The sequence below is a fragment of the Sinocyclocheilus rhinocerous genome, unplaced genomic scaffold, assembly GCF_001515625.1.
Source record: "Sinocyclocheilus rhinocerous isolate Xijiao unplaced genomic scaffold, SAMN03320098_v1.1 scaffold2306, whole genome shotgun sequence".
In the NCBI taxonomy this organism is placed as follows: Eukaryota; Metazoa; Chordata; class Actinopteri; order Cypriniformes; family Cyprinidae; genus Sinocyclocheilus; species Sinocyclocheilus rhinocerous.
The window spans coordinates 261,115-277,491 of NW_015639792.1; the positions used below are offsets into that span (position 1 = coordinate 261,115).

Consider the following 16,377-nt stretch of genomic DNA (forward strand, 5'->3'; position numbering starts at 1 on the left):
AAATTTGATTATATTTGTTACAGTGCAATCATGAAATAAAATGCAACCAAACCAAAAACACTTAATTGGTAACTTGAGATAATAAATACGTCTCTCATAATAAATATAATATAATATAATTATTTATGTTATATTATATTTTCGGAACGAAACTTGGTGGGCCTGTTTGACTCATGGCCCCAAAGGTAGAAAGAAATCGGCCACTGGGGGGTGGTATCACATTTTTTGAGGGCGTAAACGATTGTGCATTGTGCGGTTTTCCACACATACACGCGATATTTGTATCGTATGATAGACCTCCTCATTCCGAACAACTTTGCCTCTAAAACCACTGCTGTCAATCAAACCGCTTTTTAAATGATTGAGAAGATGCGAAAACCTACTTTTGTGAACTAGTCCTAGGTTTTTCGCTCAGTCTGGAAAAAACCACCACAGTGCAATTCTCTGGACTCTCTAGATCAATAATTATCAAAAACATGTTGAAATTTACCCTTTGGGAAGCTATAACGGGGTCCTTTAGAAAAGGGGCCTGTCCAAATATACCCAAAAGCCTATAAAGCCTAAACAAAAACTCAAAACTTCACGAACCCCACTGAGCACATGCGACAGGTGATTCTAAACAAACATGCAAAGTTTCAGGGAGATCGGACCACAGCTGGCGCTATAACAGTCATAAACGTCTAAAAACATCATATTTCTATGGTAAATCACCTGGATTTGCCAAAAATGCTTTTTTAATAATTGATTTAGGTGGTTACAGGCTTGCTAAATAATATGTAATGTATTTTTCCTTATGTGCTTAAATGCCTAAAGCGCTTGAGCCCTGGTAATCGCTGCTTGCAGCTATATTTTTCATTGCAATTTTAGTTTGTAATTTTAATTTCAGCTTATCTGTTTAATTAGTTGCCAAGGCAACATTTCTACTGTCCATTTGAGTTTCTTAAGTTTTTCATCTAAAATTTTTTATTTTTAAATTATTTATATTTCAATTACAAAAAGTTTTTTTTTGTAGTTTTGTTTAACAATAACAACACTGTAAGTCCAACCAATAAACATTACGCGATCAGCTTTGTTGGTCAGAAAATAGTCAGGAATCCTGCAAAAATAAATTAATTAATAAAATAAAATAAAAATAACACTTGTCTAGATCATAAGCAAAACTGACTTCTTATGAAGCAAGCAGTCAGTAAGTTACTTCAGATATTTTATGTAATAATTCTAGAGGTTATTTTTGTCTTTTATCTCTGACACCCGAAAATTGTATATGATTTCTCTTCACATTTGCTAAAACAGAGATCTAACTTTTATTTAACTCTGAATCATCATCTTAAAAGGTTGTTACATTAAATAATATATTTGTTTTTAAATTTCATTTGTTTATATTATATTTGTTCTTAAATCTTATTATATTTGTTGCAGTGCAATCATGAAATAAAATGCAACCAAACCAAAAACACTTAATTGGTAACTTGAGATAATAAATACGTCTCTCATAATAAATATAATATAATAAAATATAATATAATATAATATAATGTAATATAATATAATTATATTTATTATATTATTGCTCAAGTGTTATTCCTTTCATATACATATATATTTTTGTGTGTTCCACAAAAGAAAAAAAAGTCATACAGTTTTGGAGCAACAGGAGTAAATGATGACAGAATTTTCATACTTTCGGCATGGGATGAGCTACATGTTTAATGCCAGGATGATCTTAATAATTTAATACTTTTTCTACTGTCCATTTGAGTTTCTTAAGTTTTTCATCTAATATTTTTTATTTTTTAATTATTTATATTTCAATTACAAAAAGTTTTATTTTGTAGTTTTATTTAACAATAACAACACTGTAAGTCCAACCAATTAACATTACGCGATCAGCTTTGTTGGTCAGAAAATAGTCAGGAATCCTGCAAAAATAAATAAATGAATAAAATAAAATAAAAATAACACTTGTCTAGATCATAAGCAAAACTGACTTCTTATGAAGCAAGCAGTCAGTAAGTTACTTCAGATACTTTATGTAATAATTCTAGAGGTTATTTTTGTCTTTTATCTCTGACACCCGGAAATTGTATATGATTTCTCTTCACATTTGCTAAAACAGAGATCTAACTTTTATTTAACTCCGAATCATCGTCTTAAAAGTTTGTTACATTAAATAATATATTTGTTTTTAAATTTCATTTTGTTTATATTATATTTGTTCTTAAATTTGATTATATTTGTTGCAGTGCAATCATGAAATAAAATGCAACCAAACCAAAAACACTTAATTGGTAACTTGAGATAATAAATACGTCTCTCATAATAAATATAATATAATATAATTATTTATGTTATATTATATTTATTATATTATTGCTCAAGTGTTATTCCTTTCATATACATATATATTTTTGTGTGTTCCACAAAAGAAAAAAAAGTCATACAGTTTTGGAGCAACAGGAGTAAATGATGACAGAATTTTCATACTTTCGGCATGGGATGAGCTACATGTTTAATGCCAGGATGATCTTAATAATTTAATACTTAGCCAGCACAACTAATAAATGTTGTTTACTTGGCATATTATCAACTTTTAATGAGGTGTAAAATCTGTAGACTATTTACAGATGGGCTGTGTTGTTAGCCATATTAGTTTCTAAGAACATTTTTATGCCATTTGTATTGTTTAGAGTTCAGTACACATATTGTAATTGAGGCTGATGAGTTTGAAAGGGTTTGAAATGGTGGACGACACACGTATACACAAATATATGAACTCTATCACCCTTTCCCTCATTCACACACACACACACACACACACACCACTCATGTACAAACAAAAACACTCTGTTATGAGCACTCGCCTGAATGAGAGGAGGTTTATGAGAGAGAGAGGAGGAAAATTGTAGCGAGACAGAGAGATTTTCACTCACATTGTTCCACTGATGCAGCAGAGACTGATACATAATTCATGCTATTCAGCTGCGTGTGCGAGATATGAAACAAAAATAAGGCACATATGGTCAGTAGCGAGCTGTGAGACACGGGTGATACTATCTACACACACAGCGCTAATAACAGAAGCCTGACGGCCTCTGTGTCTCTCACACACTGAGTCACACTCACTTCATGTTTAATGTTTAGGATCAGAAATGATCAGCACATTAAAGTCATAAAAGCACTGAAGACAGATTCTTCATAAGAAACAGATGTCCACAGATAATGTAACACTAACTATGTTGGCAAAGCTGAATTTTCAGCATCATTACCCCAGTCTTCAGAGTCACACGATCCTTCAGAAATCATTCTAATATGTTGATAATCATTACTTATTATTATTATCAATGTTGAAAACAGTTGTACTGCTTAATAGATATGTGGGAACCATGATACATTTTTTCAATATCCTTTAATGAATAGAAAGTTCAAAAGAACACCATTTGCTTAAAATAGTTTTTTGTAACATATTATATATTAGCTATATATTAAGTAGTCTATACACTTGTGCATTACTCTGAAATCTCATTTATGTTCAAATATGGTGTCATGATAAGTTTGACCCAGGACGTTGCCTTTTATTTAAAGGGGTCATATGATGCTGCTAAAAAGAACATTATTTGGTGTATTTGGTGTAATGAAATGTGTTTATGCGGTTTAAAGTAAAAAAAACACATTATTTTCCACATACTGTACATTATTGATGGTCTTTGTATGCCCTCAGAAATATTGAAATATAGCTTATGAATCATATGGACTACATTAAGGTAATTTTACTGTGATTTTTTTGTTGTTGTCAAAAATTTTTTTTGATCCTCAGCAGCCTCTGTCTGCATACAATTGTTGAATGGAAAAAGATCAGCTACGTTCAGCAAAATATTTAAAGAAAAGTGTTTGGAATGATATATGAGGTAAATGAATGTTCACTTTTATAACTAAACTATTGCTTTAAATCTATATTATGAAGATGCATAATAAGTAGAAGCATACACAAAGGCTGATAAATATTTATATACGTCATTTTTGCTATCATGTTGTTTTCTTATAATTCAGGTTAAAACCTTACTCCTCTGAGGCATTAATGAATGTTGCAAGATATGAGATCTTAATCATATCAAGAAAAAGGCTTTATGAGATGGGGATTGAAACCCTGTTTTTTGGGGGGTTTTTTGTATTTGATGCAATTACAGCCTTTCTTCCTCAAGATTCAAGCATGAAGGCATGCAAAAAAAAAAAAAGACTATATCAAAGTGCCTGTGTAATGCATTTAATCCATACAGTCCTAAGCACACTCAGAAGCTTCTGAAATGCTGGGAATTAACAATTATGCTAAATCCATTTAAGGCAACGAATCCAGATATCTTGCCTTTTTTTTTTTACAATATCCCAGTGCATTTTCTCCTAATTCTCTGCTAAGTTAATGAGACAACCTTCATAGATATGACTCCTGAATCGATTATCACGGAGACCACTGGCTTACATTTACAACACACACACTATGAAAGCCTGTTAAAGCCTGAGATTTGGCCTATGACTGTGCAGAACAGCCCAAACGAATTGACTGAGCTGTTAGCAGATCAGAGAGCGCCCCCCAGTGTTACTGATCCTCAGTGATTACTAACGAAAAAGTGCTTTGTTACAGACACACTGGCTATGATCAGAATGGAATAGAGGCATACTGAGAGGACTTTATGTACTGTATATTGACTGTTTAAAAAAAAAAAAGAACAGTATGCAGCATGCAATGATAAACAATAGCATGCAACATTTTTTTTCACATGACCTTACCATGTAGCATGTTTAATTCAATATACTGTAGTTAGTTTGCATTTAGTCCAATTTTACTTCGAAAAAAAAATTTGGCCAGCCTAAAAAGTAATGAGTAGAATAGTATGAGTAGGCATAGTATGCAGTATGCAATGATGAACAATATAGTATGCAACATTTTGCATTTTAGTCCTATTCTACTTAAAAAAAAAAAATAGGCAAAAGCTTAAAAAATTAATGAGTCACGTGAAATCACTTAAAGAAATCTACACAATGCTGTATACTGCACATTTTGCCAACTGTACCGTATAGTTATTTCATGCATAAGGAAAATTACTGCTAATAAAGTATGGTTGTATGCCATTCAAAACATTAAAAACTTAAGATGACAATGTCTGTCATATTGTTAATTTCTAACACACTTCCTGAATTAAATCAACTTCACGCAGCCTCTTTCCAAAACCCTGCCCTCAAAAAACTGGAAACTCTATGTCAGCGGCCCACTAATTTCAGTTCTACCTGTCAGCCAGCAGGAGCATTTTATCACTTACAGCAACTGTAATGAAAATGTTCAGTCAAATTTGCGCACAAACGAACCTCCCACAGGGTTTTGAACTCCCTCTGTTCGATGCGCAGAAGTTCACTGTTCTCTCGGCTGACAATCGTGGCATGTCGAGGAGTGTTATCCAGAATTGACTCCCCGAATGCTGTCCCCACTCCCAAAGTACAGATCGTTACAGCATCCTACAGAAAAAAAAAAGAAATAGTAAGAAGAGTGAAAGACAAACAGAGGGAGAAAGACCATGCAAACATCTTTGCAAGCTAATTATAAAGATCTTAAAGGAGAAGTTCACCTAAAATGAAAACTGTGCCATCATTCCACATGTAAACATGTAAGGCTTCAGTGCATAGCAAATAAACAAATAAAGGAACAGTTGACCAAAAAAATTCACATTTGCTAAAAATGAGGCCATCCAAGATGTAGATGAGTTTGTTTCTTCATTAGAACAGATTTGGAGAAATGTGGCATTACATCCCTTGAATGGGTGCCGTCAGAATAAGAGTCCAAACAGCTGACAAAAACATCACAATAACCCACAAGTAAACAACACCACTCCAGTCCATCAATTAACAGCTTTTGAAGCAAAAATCTGCATGTTTGTAATAAACAAATCCAACATCAAGATGTTTTTAACATTACTTACAGCTAAAATATAGAGTCTCTAGCTATAATACTGTTTTCTGAATAAGAAGAGAAATGTGCACAGATCAACCAAAGTGAAAACAGTCCAAAACAGTTATAAATAACAGTATTTTCAGTATTTTGTCCAAAAGCGACAGTTTAATGTTAAAACACATTAATGATGGATTTGTTTCTTACAAGTGTGCATACTTTTGACCTCACAAGACATTTATTGAATGAATGGAGTTGTGTGGATTACTTGTGGATTATTGTGATGTTTTTAGCAGCTGTTTGGACTCTCATTCTGACGGCACCCATTCACTGCAGAGGATCCATTGCTGAGCAAGTGATGTAATGCTAAATTTCTCCAAACCTGTTCTGATGAGGAAACAAACTTATCTACATCTTGAATGGCCTGAGGATGAGTCAACAATTCCTTTAAATGCAAAGCTCCACATGGTTTTAAATGACCCCTAAATCTCCATTCATTGTAATTGCACTGAAAAGAATTTTAATTTTGAGGTGAACTATTGCTTTAAAGATTCTTCTAATTCATGTACATTTATGCACACATTTATGCACACTCTAAGGGAATGTGCTCAGTGAGGTTTAAAAAGATCGTTGCACATAACAAGTGATTTGAGATCAGTAAAGCACAAGCTCACACACTCATAAATGAGTCATATTACATTCACAAATACACTTCTGTTCTACACCCTGTCTTGCGTTTTACATTCATTTAATCAGAGCAGCGTGATAATAGCTTATTGCCCAATGGATCACTCCATGAAACTGGAGCAACACACAAGCCGTTAATATTGCATCAATGAAACAGCGATTCTCATATGCACATACTGTATGCAGACAAAACTACACACACGTTCATCTGCACGCAGGACATTCATAGCTGCAGGGCAACAGCAGAAGTGTGGAAGAGAAGCATAACATGATGCCTTGTGTCAGTTCTATGCACAATTGTGCAAGTAATCAAGCAAGTACAACCCAGAATGCTTTAAATATGACTGCTACAATGCATACAGACTCAGAGGGGAAAATATTATTCAGAGGTTACTCATTCATAGTTCAGGAGAATTAGTTTTCATTTTTTGATTGATTTCAGTTAATTCCTGAGGAGAAATAAAAGTAGAAGCAAATCTGATGATTCTGACATACTGTCAGAAGCTATAAAATATGAAAAAATCTGAATCTGAGCAAAGTTTGAGATTAAAGGACACATATGAGATTACTGTGGTCATTTTCTCATGAGAAAAATATAAAAGGCAGACTTCAGCATACGCTAATGTTTGGGGTCAGTATGATTGTTTTTTTGTTTTTTTAAAGAAATTAATATTTTATTCAACAAGGATGCATTAAATTGCTGAAAAGTGAAGGTAAAGACAACTTACAAATTACAAAAGATTTGTATTCACTTAAATGCTGTTCTATTGAATGTTTTATTCATCAAAGTTTCAAGAAAAAATGCATCACAATTTCCAAAAAATATTAATCAGCACAACTGATTTCAAAAATAATAATTCAACAAGAATGATTTCTGAAGGATCATGTGACACTGAATACTGGAGTTCAAAAATAAAATAAAATAAAATAAAATAAAATGCTTACTGTTTTTCCTGTATTTCTGATCAAATAAATGCAGCCTTGGTGAGCAGCATTTTCCATCAAAAATATTTGTAAAAATCATACCGTCCCAGACTTTTGAACTGTTGTGTAATCTAAAATTAAGATGATGTAAAAAATACTATATTTGAGCTTAATATGTCTATAAACATGATCACTTCAAAAATTGCCTAACATTGCTTTGTTTGAACCAGTCTAACACAGAACCATTAGCTCAACCAGTGCCATGTGTTTGTGGTGGGACTGACCACAACATTGATTATTTCTGCAATTCTGATTGGTGGAAATCTAAACTTTACCTGCAAAGAGATCACATTCAATACATCAATATATAGATTCTATAAGGTCTTATATGCAACGCAAGGAAGCTTCTGGAATCTTTGGAAATCCCTCTTCAGCTGTGTGGGAATGATGCATGCTTTAGGGCCAGTAAACACATCTGACAGTGTGACTCATTGTATTCCCAGTGGATTCACAGAAAGATGCTTCTATCCCCAGCAGCACTGCATCAGCGTCCTCATATACAGTATCAGACTATTAACAAGGCCAGCCGTGGACCGTTCGCCCACTCACATGCTGATGGATGCAAATGATGTCTGCCAGGCTAAACTACTACTTATCTCAGCTGACTCCTAGCAGATCGAGGCTTCAAATTATCCTGATTGCGGTCTCTCTTACCTGATGGTTGGCTGTCTCAGACACTTTCACATCCAGAGATCCAGACAGAACCGCATACCAGCTGGTACCGATGTCACCCTGCCGATACACTGCAGGCAAAAACAGAGTCTATGAATACTGATTCACAAATCACAGAGGAATTCTTCATTTTGATTTCAGGACAGTTACTTCTTTTCATTAACATAGCATGTGCTTCTTATTGTCTCATTAAGTGGCAAATTCAACCTTAAGCACAGATTTAGGACTACATGCTTAACAATAAAACTTTCCATTCAAGAACATAATCGAGTTTTATAGCCTGAAGCCATAGGAGAACATTTTCAGGTTCCACAGAGAATATTTTATTTTAGTTATTTAGTAAACCATCTAAATAACTCAGAATCCAATATAGGGATATGAAGAAGCTATAATGTACACTACCTTTCAAAAATGTTTTTGAAATGTCTCTTATGCTCACCAAGGCTGCATTTATTATCAAAAATACAGCAAAAACTCTAATATTGTGAAATATTTTTACAAAATTAAACCGTTTTCTATTTTAATATTGATTTTTTTTTCCTGTGAAGGGAAAACTGAATTGTCAGAGGCCATTACTCAAGTTTTCAGAAATCACTAATATGCTGATTTGGTGCTAATTAATGTTAAGTAGTGTTAAAAACTGTTGTGCTGAATAATATTTTTGTGATACATTTTCTTATTTTTGCAATTCTTTGATGAATAGAAAGTTCAAAAGAACAGCATTTTTTAAAAATAAAAATCTTTAGTACCATTATAAACCTTTTACGTTCACTATTAATCAATTTAATGCATCCTTGCTAAATAGTATTAATTTCTTTAAAAAAAAAAAACCGTTTAAATGGCAGTGTAACAATCAAAAACTTTTTTTTAATCTCCAAAGAATCATACAAGGAACTCAAGCACCCCATATAAAAAAAAAAAAAATCTATTTTTTTCGATTTTAATTAATTAATGTCTTTCCTATAGCCACCTGAAAACACATGCCTGGTTTCAAATCAGGAAAAAAAAAAAAAAAAAACATAAACTGGAATAATATCCGAAAGCATCATGATAAAAATACTAAAAGTGGTTCTTACAGGTGATGCCCTTCTCCAGACACTCATAGAAGCCACACATGCAGATCTGCTGCAGCAGGTTGGGGTGAAACTTCTCAAAGGCCTTCACACCCCTCAGCCGAGCCAGAATGATATCCACATCTTCTCCAGAGCGTTCTGCTGGCCTAAAAAACAGACAAACAGACATTATGGTCTGGGTAGACGCTCTCTAACCAAACTGACCAACAAGAAAATCTTGACACTGCTGCGATGCATGTGACAATTACGAGGACAGACGAAGTTGTGTCCATTAGAATAAGCACATTGTGCTGTCTGTAGGATAAGGAATGTGTATTAATGTGATCAAGATTACGTTTTTTTTCATCACTCCTGTCAAAATACAAGCCATGAATCATATACACATTAATATAGAACTTCAGCAGCTTGATTTAAGATGTGCGCAGGCACATAAAGATCCTCTTCACATTCGCACAAATATAGCAATGCTCTCACTTCTCAGCTCATTAAGTGACATGTACATGTGTGAGTGCGTGTGTGTGTGTGTGTGTGTTGTGCACTTGAGTGAATAGATTGCCTCTCTTAACGATGTCAGTATGCTGTAATTCGAACTCCTTTTATTCTGAAATGCCTTGTTGCTATGGAGATTACAGCACGAGGAAATTAAGACTTCAAAGACATTTTTCAAACCAAGGGCAGTGGGACAAATTTTATATGGAGACTAATCAAGCTAATGAAGTTCCACAATAGATTTCAAACAGAAAACTAGACCTACTCTTTAAGTACTGGCATTGAAACTGCAACAAACCGAGGCAGGTGAGTCATTGTTTCTCAAAACCTGACTTTTTTGACGTGTACTTTTATTATCATTCTCAGATAAAATGATAAACAACACAAAAATATCTGATCTATAACCTATCACTAATTTCCTGAACACATATTATCTGACTTTACTGTTTGCATAGTTACACATTTGATATATGAAAATATGTGTGACTTTATATAAGAAAAATACCTGAACAATTTACTGAAAACATATATTTAACATTTTAGTTTTTTGGACAACTGGGTGTCTTGTTAAAATGGTGAGTGGAAAATGATATTTGACATTATAACTTAATCAAATGAGTACTTTATGTACATAAACAAATAAATACAAGGATATATGTGACCCTGGACCACAAAACCAGTCTTAAGTCGCTGGGGTATATTTGTAGCAATAGCCAAAAATACATTGTATGGGTCAAAATTATAGATTTTTCTTTTATGCCAAAAATCATTAGGATATTAAGTAAAGATCATGTTCCATGAAGATATTTTGTAAATTTCCTACTGTAGATATATTAAAACTAAATTTTTGATTAGTAATATGCATTGCTAAGAACTTCATTTGGACAACTTTAAAGGCGATTTTCTCAATATTTTGATTTTTTTGCACCCTCAGATTCCAGATTTTCAAATAGTTGTATCTCTGCCAAATATTGTCCTATCCTAACACACCATACATCAATGGAATGTATTTATTATTTATTCAGCTTTCATATGATGTAGAAATCTCAATTTTGAAAAATTGACACTTAAGACTGGTTTTGTGGTCCAGGGTCACATATATCACAATATATATTTTCCTTATAACTGAGTACATATATTCTATATGTAAATATATGGTACATGCATGTGCAAATATATTTACACGAAAACAATACAAGATTATACACCTATATATTATGAAGGATTTTACTGAATATAAAAATTACACATACAGTGTTATAATATATGTAAATATATTGTCACATATTTTTTCAATATATGAACCGTGGCAATTCCTTATGTATTACTGATTATACTGGAATATATTAAATATATAATTCGCTATATTTTCAGTATATAATAAATAATTTAATATACTGATTGTTAATATATGAGAAAATCAATTTTCTTTGTGTAAGGGATACCCCTTTTTTTTTTAAAGTTTTTACTTGTCTTGAAAGAGGTGGTTGCTAACAAGTGGCTAAATGAAACTACAGAGGTTGTCGGGACATTAAACGTCATCATGGTGAACAGGTAAAGTCATCTACTCAGAATGACCATCAAAACGGTTAAATGAAGGTAAAATCCCAGAGTCACTGACTGTGATCTGTACTGTTAAACAGGACAGATCAGCTGAGAGACAGACACTAACAATTCCAGAGCTTGAACTCTCTGAAACCACAGAAAGAGGGAAAATCACATCATATGACTGTGATGGTGACCTTCTTCAGCTATTACTTGCACACTCTACTGTATGTAAAACTCTTTTATTATTCAGTGCATCACTGAGATCCAGTTAGACCAGATGAGCGTCATTTATATTAACTAGTTCTATATTTATTATTCGCCTGCAGGTTATGCTGAGCAGCAGGCTGATCTCGTGTGATCTGGACCAGTTGGCCTGTGCTGCTGTGGATGTGAGAGGGTGCTGTAGACTTTTATGTGCTGAGATTCACCGGCGTGGAAACACATTATCAGCATATATCTGCTGGGCACAGAATGGACACTGCATTACAGCGGCCGCCAGTGCAAAGCCATGCCTCCCTCTCTCTGTCTCGCTCATGCACTTTTCACCTATGTTTCTTTCTTTTTTTCATATAGCTCCAGCCCATTATGAAGCTTTCTTCAGCTCCCAAAGAGTCTTTTGAAAAAGTACTTTCCCTTTGTGTCTCTCTCTCTCTCTGTATTTTTAAACTTACAAATTACCAGAGGTTTTGCAGTAGGCATTAAAGGTGCAGGTTTAGAGGTTTTTAGAGGCATTAGTTCCCCTAAAACTGCAGTTTAAAAAAAAAAAGTTAGAACCTGTCAGAATCAATGCATATATATACAGTATATATATATATATATATATATATATATATATATATACAGTATGTATATATATATAGCCTATATATAAACAATATATATATATATATATATTTCCCCTTTTGTGTTCCACAGAAAACACTCACCAAACAACGTTTTTTTTTTTGGTGAACTATTCCTCTTAAAACAGTATGTCAACCCAGTCATGATACAAATAAAACACATTTATTATAATATTTTATGAATTTATCATACAAGCCAAATATAATGCAAATACACAAGAAAAGTCTGTAATAATAGGGCACAATGTACTGTGTCAATATGAAGGAATTTTCCATATTGATTTTTCACAGGCGATTTACTTGTATTTTTACACATTGCCTTGTATTGTTTTTTCACGGTTAAAAGAAACATCTGTAAACTTAATTTCTACAGATTTGTTTCTTACAGTGTAGATTTTCAATACTTACACGTTTAAAAAAAACGGAATCACCATACTGTAGATGTGACAATAAAAAAAAACACTTGTTTTCTCACAGCAGCAGTACAGCAGGGGATCATTATTCTGACAGGTGGCTTCATAATTTTGCATAGAATGAATATCAATGGAGGGGAAGCTAACAGTTTAGCTGTCTCTGTCTGCCCAGCGATATTTAACCCTTTCATAATCAAGCATATTAAACACAATACAGTACAATGATTGATACCGAAAGACATATAATTCAAACAAGACAACCAACCGCTCCTAATTTGAAATGATACGACTGGGATCAGCTGTTCTGCAGTCAGTAGCCTATTCATTGTGTCAGTGATCTGTAGAAACTGCCAGAGCAGCACAATGGAGCACAGTATCATCTAACAGTGCGGTCCGTTTTTTTCTTCTTTGTGTGTGTGCACATTTATTGATCACCACAATGCATCCTGGTGTCGGATGTTAATGAGACTATGTATATCTTTAAGAACCATTACATTGATCAGTGTAAAGACGATGTGCTCGACTACGTTTAAAGAGTCCATTAAAACATCAGCCACTGAAAACCCATCACACCCAGTAAGGTGATCTCACTTTTCCCTCCCATCGCCATGGTAACCTGCAGGGATGTGTCTGGACTAGGAGGGGCTGGGAAAAGGTAAATGTTGAAAATAGCTGAAGACCTAGGACAGATCCTTGTGGCGCTCCATACTTTACTGGTGATAACTGAGATGACTCCCCGTTTAAATAACCTGACTGAAATTCTTCAGAGATTTTTTTGCAGGAAGGAGCACAATTAAGTAGACACAACTTTTTCTAAAATTTTAGACATAAACAGAAGATTTGAAATGGGTCTGTAATTTGCCAGTTCACTAGGACCTATTGACTTATATGCATTTAAAACATCATTTTTCTTAAAGAAAAATACTTTAAAATGTCACACCCAGTAAGGTGATCTCACTTTTCCCTCCCATCGCCATGGTAACCTGCAGGGATGTGTCTGGACTAGGAGGGGCTGGGAAAAGGTAATAGATATTCTTAGTAATGTTCAATATGTTTATGCATCTTAAAGTTGAGAACAAAAAAGTGAGCATCCAATAGCAGCCTAATTACAAGTAACCTGACATATTAACTCATTGGTTGCTTATTGGTTTTATACAGGCATATTTTATAAAAAAGAGAGTCTGATTTTTTTCCTTTTAAAGAAACTGATTAAAATATGTCATTAAAAATAGGATGCACACATTTCATATGATGTGACACCCTGGCAAACGAGTTCAATGGAGAAGCGTGTCATTCACTGTCGCTGACAGAAGAAACAGCGCAGCTTCCACACGATTTCCCAACAAAATCCTTGCAGAAAACAAAATGCACATTTATACCTGATGCCTATTCAGATGCAGGTGATGCATCAGGGACGCAGGACAGAAGAACGCGCGTTCTGCTGCTGTCACCTTGTTGCAGCTCCTCCGGACATTGACATGAACGAACGTAAAGATCGCTTTCGGACGCGATCTGGTGTCTCTCACCTCTTGTCCAGGCAGATGATCCACTCTGAGGAGGCCACGGAGTGCGCAGAGGCGTGCACCGCTACCATCTTCGGCTCCACCGGTGTGAATCGTGCGTCGCGTAGTGGATCGCGGATCTCGTCGACTCGGGCGCAGCAGCATCAGTTAATATCAGTAAAATGCAGCATACACGATACAATGGTCAGTAACATCATCACTTTGAGGTACGATATCTATATCAGTAAGATCGATTACATTTATTTAAGATCGATAAATAAATGTAAAAGTAAGTGAATAAATAATATAATTATTCCACCGGTGTGAATCGTGCGTCGCGTAGTGGATCGCGGATCTCGTCGACTCGGGCGCAGCAGCATCAGGGCTCGCCCCCTCCGCGCCTCTGTCGTCAACTGGATCACCGCGGCGTGGACTCGTCGTCACCACGTTCACGCACGACGAACGTTTACAAGCGTGACTGCACACACCGGCACGAAGTCACGTTCTGAAGGGTGTAGATCGTGAGCTGATGACGGGTCAAATCAAATAACGTGGTTGCCATGCTTGGAAAATAACGTAAGCGGGAGGCTGGTGATATAAGGGAAGAACAGACAGCCGGCTAAAATTAAGGTTTTGTGGATGACAGCGGTGGTGCTGATGCTGCACTGTCGCCATGGCGACGGGCAAGCAGTCTGCGCGGATGCTGCACCCAGACGAGGGGAAATGTGAAGCGCTGTCAGGCGTCTTGTCCTCCTCTCCGGGGGAGACACTTACAGTAACAGGAGAGAGACGCTGGGAGCTGACTACACTGTAAAAAGCCAAACGGTTGCAGTTGTAAAACAAAAAAGTTAACCCAATGAAGTCTGGTTGATTAATAACACTAAATATTAATAATAACTCTGAGGGGTTGGCATCATCTCTTCTCCGGTGGTCTGGATCCAGACTGAAGCTTGTGTAAATCCTAGTTTGTTTCAATCCCGTGGCAGAAACAGAGAAACAAATAGAGACACATCACTTTGAGGTACGATATCTATATCAGTAAGATCGATTACATTTATTTAAGATCGATAAATAAATGTAAAAGTAAGTGAATAAATAATATAATTATTCAAAATGCTAATATTAACAACATTTTGGTTTAACAATGTCTGGTTGATTCATTCATGTTAATATTGAAGATTTTTTTTTCACAATATTAATATAATTAATCAATAGAAAATAAATAAATGTATTCACTATTGTGTACACTATTAATATAATTCATTACTAATTAAATTAAATAATGTAGTCTAGTTGATTCATTCATGTACATTAATATTGATGATTGAAAAATAAATGAATAAATAATTATTTAAAATTCTAATAATATACACATATAAACAATAATAATAATAATAACCACATGCAGTAAACATTTTTACAGTGTAACTTGACACACATTTTAAACTGTCTGAGATCATAAAAAGAATAAAGACACTCTTTATTTCCTGCAGTGCAAATAACAACAAAGAGAATAAAGTATGCACAAGTTCAGTGTTTAAATTATCATCAACAGTAAGGAAACTGGTAAAAATCACATTCTCTGCCTAAGTGCTTTGTACATGTTACACATTTACAGTGTAGCACATTTAGACATTGGCTGAAGTATAAGGAGCAAATTGTTCCTTTTTCAGAAGAACAAAGTAAGAAAAAAAGCTTCTTCAGCCAATTTAACAGTTTGCAAGGTCACGCTGACACATCTCTATCGTGCTAAAGAAAAAGCAACCACGTGATCAAGCATCATCTCTAAACACTTCAACACACACTCAACCTGAATGCAAAAATAGCTGACTATGTACAGAACTCTATGAGAGAATCCCTGACACCTCTGTATACATAACAACGGCACAATATGGCTTTCATTGCAGTCCTGGCATTTTTGGGGACAGATGCTACATTAAATTCATACTGAATCAAAGGAAAAAAAATATACTCACAGGTTCAACACCACATTACTGACAATACCCAATAAATGCCTTTTATATTAAACATTTCTATTCAAAACATAACAATGTGAATAAACACTATTTTACATAATGTAATATTTGGGACTTTCTACAAATATAGCACACTTTGGTGTCACACTATAAAAAGGAAAAGAAAAAGTTTTTTTTTTCTTATTGTCAGATTTATAATATGAACTATTGTTATTATATTAGCATAAAATTATGAATTATCATACATTACTATTTT

At 34.4% G+C, this 16,377-nt stretch overlaps 1 protein-coding gene across 1 annotated transcript in view; it reads right to left on the reverse strand.

The window, feature by feature from the left end:
• Window positions 1-14,262, reverse strand: part of LOC107752096 (rap guanine nucleotide exchange factor 4-like) — a 35,705-nt gene extending 21,443 nt beyond the window's left edge. Inside the window, exons 1-4 of the mRNA XM_016567960.1 lie at window positions 14,170-14,262; window positions 9,355-9,497; window positions 8,261-8,349; window positions 5,359-5,505 (exon numbers count right to left, since the gene is read on the reverse strand). Of these exons, the coding sequence (XP_016423446.1) occupies window positions 5,359-5,505; window positions 8,261-8,349; window positions 9,355-9,497; window positions 14,170-14,237 (447 nt within the window). The 5' untranslated portion in view covers window positions 14,238-14,262. The remainder of the gene's footprint in view (window positions 1-5,358; window positions 5,506-8,260; window positions 8,350-9,354; window positions 9,498-14,169) is intronic.
• Between the last annotated feature and the right edge of the window lie 2,115 nt (window positions 14,263-16,377).